The following is a 10607-nucleotide window of genomic DNA, read 5'->3' as shown; positions in this document are numbered from 1 at the left end:
TATACTTTAAAATTGTAAATCATTGGGATGGATATGATTAAGAAACATACATATGTAAGAAATTGTTAAACAATAGTCCTAAAAGAATTTAAAATGATAATTTTCATAATTTTTTCAGAGAATGCTTTGTCCTGATTCTAGCCTCCCTCCTCTTAAAGAACAAGAGAGGAGGTAGAACAAGACACGCAAAGGCATGTAACCAGATCACTGTCATTTCTTAAATCACATTCAACCATCAGCATTTACAAATACATCCTGTGGGCTAGGGGCCAGCCAGTGCAAGGAAACAGTTTGTTGTCGATTCATAGAGAAACTCAAAGTAGGGTTTGTCAGAACAGAACTGGTGACAGTTGTCCTGATGACAATAGCCAAGACTTGACATATGGGCTGGGAGACGGCTCAGTCAGTAGAGTGCTTACACCAACCAGGAAGCCCCAGGGATCAGCCTGTCTTTGCCTCACTAGTCCTTTGAATGCAAGTATGTAACAGCATGCCCAGGTTTTTCACATGGTTCTGATGTGGGTGTCTAACTCAAGTCCTCGTGTTGATAATCCAAGCATTCTGTTGACTTAGCCATCTCTCCCCACTTTTTCCTTTCAACTTCACGTGTATTTCTAAACAAGCAAACAAATAAAGAGCAGACAGGAGTCCACTGTGTGCCATTGAGTTGCCATTATATACATCAGGTGTGGGGTCATCTACTGGACTATGAGGGGCTTCTCACTGGCCATGTCCCTGAAGACTCTTCCTCTCCTAGGCACCAATTACCAATGGCTCCCACATGCTGTGAGTTCATGTATGCAATGGCCCCGTCTTGCATGGAAATATCCTAGGATTTTGCTTTATAGCCCAGGGTGGCCTTGAACTCATAGTCCTCCTGCCTCAGTCCCCACCCCTACACCAGGTGGTGCAGTAACAGGTGTGACCCACAACAGCTTGCGTTTAATGGTGTGATTGTTTTTTTAAACCATCAGTTCATTTTGATGCTGAACATGAATCTTCTTATTCTCTTACAGTAGATGTCCCATCAAATATTGCCAAAATTATCATCGGGCCCCTCATCTTTGTGTTCCTCTTCAGTGTTGTGATTGGAAGTATTTATCTGTTCCTGAGAAAGAGGTAAGAAAGGGGGTATGCTGGCAAATGGTTACCAACTGACTCTCTTGGGGAAAGAAGAAAACAGTACCATAAATATTGAGTTTGACAGAGCTGTTTCTTTTAAGTTTTATTCCTATCGGATATGCTACATTGCAATTAACGTAATAACTTTACTGTATAATATTACTATATACTCTTTATTACAAATTCTCATTTGATTCCCCCTTTCACTGATTTATTTTTACCCAGTTCTTAGTATCTGCAGCCAACTTAGAGTTGCAACTGATGCTCAAGTATAATTTAAACATGTATTACTTAACTTTTCTGATGCTATGCTAGAATACCTCGACAGAAAGCAACTTTGGGGAGGAAAGCTGATTTTAGCTTATAGTTCTACTGTGAAAGGAAAGACCTGGCTACAGGAGAGCACAGCCATCCAAACACAGAAAGTGGAGAAAGAATAGAAAGTGGGCCTTGGGTGCAAAATTCTCAAAGCTGTTCTCAGTGATATACTTCTTTGTCCAGGCTCCACCCCCAAGAGGGCCTATAACCTTCCAAAACAGCGTCACCAGAGGTGGCTGAGTGCTCAGACTTATGTGGGGGGCATTTCATATTCCAACCATAGTGAAGCATAAACCTAGTTGATTTGTGTTGTTTTACTGATTTAGCTAGCTTATACAATAATGGGTTTCATTATGATGTTTCCATACATAAATAACACTATACTTCCTTATAGATACCCTTTCTTGCTCCTCCTCCTCTGACATTCTTCTAGAAGTTAACTCCCTTTCTGTTTTCATATCCCATATATATGGGACACACACACATATACACTAACATATGTGTGTGTGAAAGAAAAGCACCATTTTGTCTTTACCCCCACTGTGTTCTCTTACCCTATCATTTCTTTTCCTTGAGCCTCTTCCATTTCCTCCATAATCCCTAATCTGTCACATCATTTATTGCTTTCTGTCTTTTTAAGTCTAGCTTATTTTGCTTAACATGGTCGCTTCCAGTTCTATCTTTGCTCTTTACTTTTTTGGCCATATGGCCAAGGTTGACCTTGAACTTGTGATCATCCTGCCTCAGCTTCCCAAATACTAGGATTACAGGAGTGTGCCACCCCACTCAGAGGTATGCATTAGCATTCCTGGCTTGATTGTTGTTGCTTTACTCTCTTTCATTAAAGAGTAAGACAAACATTAAGTAAGGCATTCATATTTGAAAACTACAAGCAATGCCTCTGGCTAATCAGGTTGAATTTAAATAGTGGCATAACATTTTTTTTCTGTGCCATATACTGTATCATTATTGCAGAGCTGACGTTCTTTTAAATTCTGTCTGCTTTATTGTTCTAAGGTCCTTTTTGTAGCTATGATAAAACATTTTCACTAAAAGAACTTGGGAGAAGAAAGGGTTTCTTTTAGTTTACACTTACAGGTCTCACAAAGGGCAGGAAATTAAGCAAGAACTTGAAGCAGAAACCATGGAGGGAGGCTTGCTTGCTGTTTCATTGTCTGACTCATGCTCAGCTTGCTTTCTTATACAACCCAAGACCACCTGCCAAAGGAGGATGCCACCTACAGTGGGCTGGGCCCTTCTGTATTACTATTTAACAAAATTGTACTCTCATAAATATGTTCACAGACTCATCTGATCTAGGCAATTCTTCAGCTGAGGCTTCTTCCCTCAGATAACTCTAGGTTGTGTGTGGTTAACAATGAAGGCTAGCCAGGACACTCATTGACATTTTTATTTTTTTTTTGTCCATCACTTTCTCTAATTTGGACCAAGTGTAGAACAATCCATTTCTGATTTTTACTGTTTGCTTCTTTCTAGTCTCCAGAATGCCACGAGGTATTCAAGATGCTGTGTCTCTCTTTTCCTCTTTTAGGCAGCCGGATGGGCCTATGGGGCCACTGTACGCATCTTCCAACCCTGAGTACCTCAGTGCCAGTGATGGTGAGCACCACTTCCTTCTTTGTGGGAATTTAGGGCCCAGCCCCTGGTTTCCTTAACCATCACTGTTAAGTCAGATCTGAGGATAGGCTAGCATCACAGGGAGGAGGAAAACTATCCCAAAGAGGATAGAGAAGCCCCACCTTGAGTGATACGCTTATCCATCTGCCCTTGCTGCAGAGACTCTGCTACTATGGGCTGTTAGGTCTGTTGTCTAAACCTTTTTGGGTAGGCTGATTTCACCTACTTGGGACCTTCAGGCTGGAATGTGAGATTAAAATCTCTGTGCCATAGCCATAGGAGCATGTGAAAGGTCAGGGCCAGAAACCCACCACCAAACTTGTCACTCTTGCTAAGAAGGCAGGAATTAGAAGCCAAGAGAATCAGAGATGGTAATGTTGAGGAAAGGACTCAGTAGGTGGAACGTTCACTGCTCACACTTGAGGACTGGGTTTGACCCACAGAGCCTATGTAAAAAGCTAGGTACCTGCCATCCCAGCACTGCAGGGATGTGGGGCTCGATGGAAAGTCAGTCTGGCTCAGTCCGTGAGCTCCAGGTTCAGTGAGAGTTCATGTCTCAAAAAAGAAGTTGGAACGTGATCAAGGAGGACACCTGATGTTAACCTCTGGCCTTCATGTGCATGATCACTTATGTGTACCTGCACATAAATGCATACACCAATACAAATGTACACACACACACACACACACACACATACAAATGAAGTGAAGATAGAATGGGTTGCTAGGGCCTGGGTGAGTGCTAAGGAGACATTTGCTTCTGGTGGTAGTTGAATATTAACTGATGCTTATGGTAGGGACTTAGGATCAATATCCAAACCACTCCTAACTGCGTGAAAGGGCAGTGAGTGGCCTCTAGAGAGAAGGCATGCCTATTTTTCAAGAATTTTGTTATATGACATTCTCTTCTTTAAAGTAACTCATGGAGCACACTTACAGTTTGACTTTCAAGGCATGGATGTATTTGAACTGTAGGCTGTTGCCTTGGATAGATAACCTCATTTACTTGTCTGTTGATTGACAGGTTGAGTGGTTTCAAGGAGTAGGCACAGCTGCAGGTTAAGTCTCTCCGTATATATGGTTTCTCTCCTGGTACCCTTCCTCAGTATGCTCTGTGGGTTCCTAACAGTAAAGATGGACTACAAAGCATCGTCTTGCTGAGTTCTACAGACCAAAGAGAATCAGAGGATAGGGACAGAGAATCTATCACTTTCTAAGAACTGCTAGGCATTGTAGACATTTTTTCCCCCAGTCTATTTTAACCTACACTCTTTCCTCTACCATTCCATTGGTACTTGGTCAAACAACTCCAGTGGGAAGTGTCTAAGTTATTTATTTTTTGATAATTACTGTGACAGAATACTTTACAAAGCAACTTATGAGAAGAAGGCTTCATTTTGGCTCACAGTTGAAGTGTTCAGTTTCTCATGATGGACAGGTCATGGTAGCTGGTCACATTACATGAATAGTTAGGAAGCAGAGAGTAGTGAATGCTAGACCTCAGCTCATTTTTTAAAAATTTAGTCCAGAATTCAAGCTTATGGGATGATGCTGCCCACATTTAGGGTGGGTCTTCCTACTTCAATTAACTTAATCTAAACACTTCCTTCATAAACATTCCCTAAGGCTTGTCTCCTAGGTGATTCTGGATTCTCTAACATTCACAGTGTTAACCATCTCAGGAATAGGCATCATCCAGTAGCAGGGATCTGGAATCAGACAGGAAAGATGAGGATACAGCATCATTTTAGTGTTTCCTAAGTGGGATCCTGACCCAGATGAAGCTTTTTGATAGTGGCAGAAACTTGTCCTGCTCTGGGTTGTATATTCAATGCCCAACTGAAGTCTTGAGTCACAAAAGAAGCAAATGTATGCATGTAGCTCAAGAAAAACTTGTGGTGGGAGGTGTCTGGGGGCCCTTAAGAGGTTGGCTGATGATACTGTGCATATAAGTGAAAAGTAGTGTTTCCATCCTCCGTGTACGTGCCGGATGAGTGGGAGGTTCCTCGGGAGAAGATCACCCTTCTACGAGAGCTGGGACAGGGCTCCTTCGGTATGGTGTATGAAGGCAATGCCAAAGATATCATCAAGGGTGAGGCAGAGACCCGTGTTGCGGTGAAGACTGTCAACGAGTCAGCCAGCCTTCGAGAACGGATCGAGTTCCTCAATGAGGCATCGGTCATGAAGGGATTCACCTGCCATCATGTGGTGAGTCTGTCTGGGATGGGGCAAAGACTTCCTCTCATGCTTCTTGTTTGTTCTGTCTCCGCTGCTTAGAGCTACCTAGCTTAGTAGACTAGGTGTAGACCACTGCTCACTCCCATTCTGTGAAGCCTCTCACCCTGAAGAGGTAGGGAGAGGTGATAACTCCCTTCTCAATCTCATCTTTTCCCAACTTACCCACAATTAAACTCTGTAAAAACGGCTCTGTCACTTTCTAGAATCTTCCTTTGTAATTCAGACTTCCCATCGATATTTTTCCGCTTCTTGACTTCCCTGGAACCCTTAACTGCATGGAAGCCCGCCTCTTCATATCCACCCTTATTCTTCTCCCTGAAGTCAGAACAAACCTTCCCTGCCTTTCTGTTCCCAGAGTGGGCTGCTCTTTATTTCTCGTTGAGCCATATGTCCTTTAATCCTTATTAGGAACATTAAGGCCACCTTTTACGTGATGTCTCCTGCAGACAGGTGAACAAAATTTATTCACCTCTGATATGGTATTTAGACCAAAGAAAGAACTCTGTTAGAACTCTCTTGGTAAGCTAGTGAGGGTATTTCAGTTCCTTGCAAGGGTGTGGGTTCCCCTAGAGGAGTGTGGATAGCATGCATAGGTAGGTACATCACCAGAAAACTCACCCTCACCTCGGTGATCTGGAATGTCAGTGCTTTCTGCACAACTAGCGGGCAGCTTGAGAGGTCGTAGAACCTATGCTAGCCAAAGCTTTTCCTACTAACATAATCTTGGAAAGGTTGTTATTGGTGGTCTTGTGAATCTTACTAATGTTAGGAACGTTCTTAGATTTATGAGTTACTTAATTCCTGCACAGTGTAATTTCCCTTTACTTCCTCAGTCTTAGAAGCTTCCCCCGACGATGGAAAGCTTCAATTCAGAAGAAACTGCTAGGTCTCGGCTCCTAAACGCCTTGCTCTTGCTGACACTGAAGCAGATCCTTAGCCTCCCTCTTAGACACTCTATTTCAGGGAAGACAGTTCCCAAACTAGCAGTGGCATGTTAGGGGGGAAAATGCCGGGAGAAATCAAGAAAGCGAGAGGAGGAGGATTGTCGTATATTTGAGCCAAGTCTTAAAGGATGTGAGACTGAACCATGTGTACGTGGGAGGGAGAGAACAGGCCAAGGAGAGCAGGAACTGCAAAGGTCTGGAGGTAGGGGCATGGTTTATATGCAGAGGAACATTAGGCCAGTGAGATTTGCTTGGAATGTTTTATCTATGCGTGGGTCTGTTTGCTCCCTTATCCCAGGCCGTGCTCCATCCAAGCACATCCAAGCACAGGGTGGCCTGTGTGCTATACACCAGACAGAGTTCATGGTGAGTCGACCCTTTTCCAATCCCCTCCATGCTTGTTCTGCAGGTCCGCCTGCTTGGGGTGGTGTCCAAAGGTCAGCCAACACTGGTAGTGATGGAACTGATGGCCCATGGAGACTTGAAGAGTCACCTCCGTTCTCTGAGGCCAGATGCCGAGGTAAGCTGCCTCTAGGCCCCTAGCAGGGCACCCGATCTGAAGTATATTAGCCTCGCTAATTGCAACCCATGTTTTGACTTTAGAATAACCCAGGTCGCCCTCCCCCGACCTTGCAAGAGATGATTCAGATGACAGCAGAAATTGCTGACGGCATGGCATACTTGAACGCCAAAAAGTTTGTGCACCGGGACTTGGCAGCTCGGAACTGCATGGTTGCCCATGATTTTACTGTCAAAATTGGAGGTATGTCTTAGAATCCTTGAGGGGTGTGTATGTGTGTGAGCATTGGGTATTATAGGGTTTTGGTGGCATGGCAGATTCTGGGGTCCTAAATCTCAGATCCTCTTGCTGCCTGAAAAATACTTTTACCCACTCTGGGTGTTTCCCAGCCTAGAAAACTAGCATTTCCATTCTAGTTTCCTTTTGGTTTCATCAGAATAAAGTGAGTAATTATTACATAAAACAACTTTGGGAGGAAGGACTTGGCTTCACCTTGAAGTCTGTCACTGAGAGAAGTCATGGACAGAACTCAGTAGAAACCATGGAAGATCGCTGCTTGCTGGTTTGCTCTGGTTCGTACTTGGCAACAGTCTCTTCCAAGGGAATGGTGATGCCTACAGTGAGCTTAGCCCTCCTGTATCAATTCACAATCAAGACTTCCCTCATAGACATGCCCTCAGGCCAATCTGATACAGGTGATTCTTCTTCTTTTCTGTCTGATGACTCTAGCCTGTGCTGAGATGGTAGCTAAAACTTACTATAAAGCTTAGTACAGGCTCTGACAAGACCAAAGCTTGAGTCGGAGGATGCAGAATAAAGAGCAGAGGAGGTGCTAAATGCCTAGAATGCTGGTTGGAATGTGTGGATAGGATGGGTATAAAGGGAACCAGGGACAGGGAGCTGTGAGGTTGAGCTGAAAGCAGGCATGTAAGAGCTTTGTAAGTCATAGGATCTGCCTCTCCTTTACAAAACCAGTGAGAATCAGGAACAGGCAAGGTCCCATACAGATCCCAAAACACCCTCCCCTACCATATTAGTTATGGAAGCAGGTAGGAGATGAACCTATGTATGATTCCAAGAGATATTTTTCTACATAACAGTAGGAGTCATACATACTCAAAGACATCAGCCTGCTTGAAGTTTCAGGAATATATCCAAATATATAGAAATATACCCAAGGCATCAACCTATATGAAGGAAGATGGAACATGATTCTGTATTTATGATCTGAAAGACCTTCTACATTAATGAGAATTCCTCCCCCTACAAAAAAACAAACAAACAAACAAAAAAACAAAAACAAAACAAACAAACAAAAAAAAACACCCAGGTGTGGTGGTGCATATATCTGGACACTTGGGGAGGTAGAGGCAGGAAGATCAAAAACTCAATGTCATCCTCTGCTATGTAGCAAGTCCACAGTTACCCCGGGATATGTGAGAGCTCATCTCAAGAAAGAAAGAAAGAAAACCATTGAGAACTGGAAGGCTTATGCATCTGTGTACACAGCTGCCTTGTGTGGTAGGATGCTGCCAGGCTGGAAGATGTACAGGGAAGCATGGGGATGAGCCTAAACAGTGCGAGGACAATGAGAAGTGGGATGGCTTAGAGAGATGTAGAGGCAGAAAGGCTTGCTTGCCCACTGTTTGAGAATGTCAGCAAGCGGCAAGGTCCAAAGGAGACCCCAAGTTTAGTCAAGAGAGCAGCAGATCACCTGGGAAAAGGAAAAGGGTCTGTTTGGGACACTGGAGAAGGAACAGGTGGGAAGGATGGCAGTTCTATTCTCCATCCACACCCCCCCCACACACACAAACACCTCAAGAATCCCCTCCTGGTGAATTTGCCTGCCACCCACAGAACCTCTAGTGGTGCTTTGAGGGGTGGACCACTCAGGGTGCTAGGAGGAGGATCTGAAAAACCTGTGAACTGTTTGTTGTCAGACTTTGGAATGACAAGAGACATCTACGAGACAGATTACTATCGGAAAGGGGGGAAGGGACTGCTGCCCGTGAGGTGGATGTCACCCGAGTCCCTGAAGGATGGAGTCTTTACTGCTTCTTCTGATATGTGGTGAGTTATGCATACATGGGTGGGTATTGGTGCTGGGCTTGAACCCCTCCAGGTGTCCCCCTAATGTCATCAGGAGGTGATAGAAGAAAGCCTGCCTTTCACATATAGAAATGAAGGTTTGTCTGTCTGTGTTCTCTTAGATGGCTACCTTTATGTATTGATTGAGGATAGTCTTAGAAATTCATGAATTATAATATAAATCATAGTGTTGTGTGTGTGTGTGTGTGTGTGTGTGTGTTGTTGTTGTTGTTGTTGTTGTTGTTGTTGGGGAGACCATGCTACAGCACATATGTGGAGGTGAAAGGACAACTTTCGGGAGTCAGTTTTCTCCTCCCACCACCATATGGATTGTGGGGGTCTAACTCAGACCATCAGGCTTGGCAGCAAGTGCTCCCCGCTGAGCTATCTTGCTGGCCTGCACATCCAGCTCTTTACCTGGGTTTTGGGCATTGAACTCGGGTACTCACGCTTTGGTGGAAAGGATTTTGCCAACTGAGATATCACCTTGGCCTCTGACTTGTTCTATCAATTGGTCAACAAAGTCCTAGGAAGCCAAAAGAGGTATGACTGGATGTATTTGAGATAGTCTATTGTACATTTCACCGGCTTCTTAGTTTACTGCTCTCAATTGTCATTGGCAGGTCCTTTGGAGTGGTCCTTTGGGAAATCACTAGCCTGGCTGAACAACCTTATCAAGGCCTGTCTAATGAGCAGGTGTTGAAATTTGTCATGGATGGAGGCTATCTGGATCCTCCTGATAACTGTCCAGAGAGACTGTAAGTATAGAAAGATCTAGAACATGTGAGGATTTGCACATTACATATGTTTTATGTCTGTATATTTAGGTACATATGCATGGGTTTACTTTGCAGGCCTTATGCCCACATGTGCTTATATAGTGTGCCTTTACATCCATGCTTGTATTTGCATACTGCATCTTGGATGCCCACTTTCATTTTCATGTGCACCTATGTATGTGCTTATGTTTACATATATGTACACCTGTGCATGTGTCATGCAGTCTCTGTACATACATTTGCATATCAAATCTATTTTAAAGATTTCTTTTTATCTTAGGTATATGAGTTTATCATACATGCATGTTCATAACACATATACTTGGTGCCAAAGGACACTAGAAGAGGGTGTTAGATCCTCTGGACCCGGAATTACGGGTGATTATGAACCAATACATGAGTTCCAGGAACTAAACCTTAGTCAACTTCAAGAGAAGCTCTTAATCACTGAGCCATCTCTTTGCCCCTTAAACCTTCTTTTTTAAATGCACTTATGTGTACCTGTGTACACATACATGTGTGGAGAACATCATCCTTAGAAGTACTGTTCATCTCCATCGAGACATGGCTCTTTATTGATGGTACTCACTGATTCAGCTAGGCTGACCATTGAGTCCCTAGGATCCTCCTGCTTCTATTGCCCCAGCCCTGGGATTGGAAATGTGTATATTAAAAAAAAATTACTTACTTATTTTTATTTCACTTGTATTCGTGTTTTTCCTGCTTGTATGTCCGTGTGACGGTGTTGGACCCACTGGAGCTGGAGTTACAGATAGTTGTGAGCTGCTATGCAGGTGCTAGAAGTTGAACCTGAGTTCAGTTCTTCCTCTGGAAGAGCAGCTAGTGCTCTTAACCACTGAGTCATTCTCTCTGGCCTCAAATGTATACATGTCTTTGTGTAGGTTCTGAGGCTCTAACTCAGGTCCTCGGGCTTGAGGGGCGAGCACTTTATAGACTGAG

General features: G+C 43.7%; 1 protein-coding gene across 1 annotated transcript in view; it reads left to right on the top strand.

The window, feature by feature from the left end:
- Positions 1-10607, top strand: part of INSR (insulin receptor) — a 121943-nt gene that overhangs the window by 105680 nt on the left and 5656 nt on the right. Inside the window, exons 14-20 of the mRNA XM_080941423.1 lie at positions 1017-1119; positions 2993-3060; positions 5042-5286; positions 6670-6780; positions 6864-7023; positions 8721-8850; positions 9492-9626. Coding sequence (XP_080797549.1) covers positions 1017-1119; positions 2993-3060; positions 5042-5286; positions 6670-6780; positions 6864-7023; positions 8721-8850; positions 9492-9626 — 952 coding nt within the window. The remainder of the gene's footprint in view (positions 1-1016; positions 1120-2992; positions 3061-5041; positions 5287-6669; positions 6781-6863; positions 7024-8720; positions 8851-9491; positions 9627-10607) is intronic.

This window comes from Micromys minutus, assembly GCF_963924665.1.
Source record: "Micromys minutus genome assembly, chromosome: 29".
NCBI lineage: Eukaryota > Metazoa > Chordata > Mammalia > Rodentia > Muridae > Micromys > Micromys minutus.
This window is presented reverse-complemented; position numbering and strand designations above follow the sequence as displayed.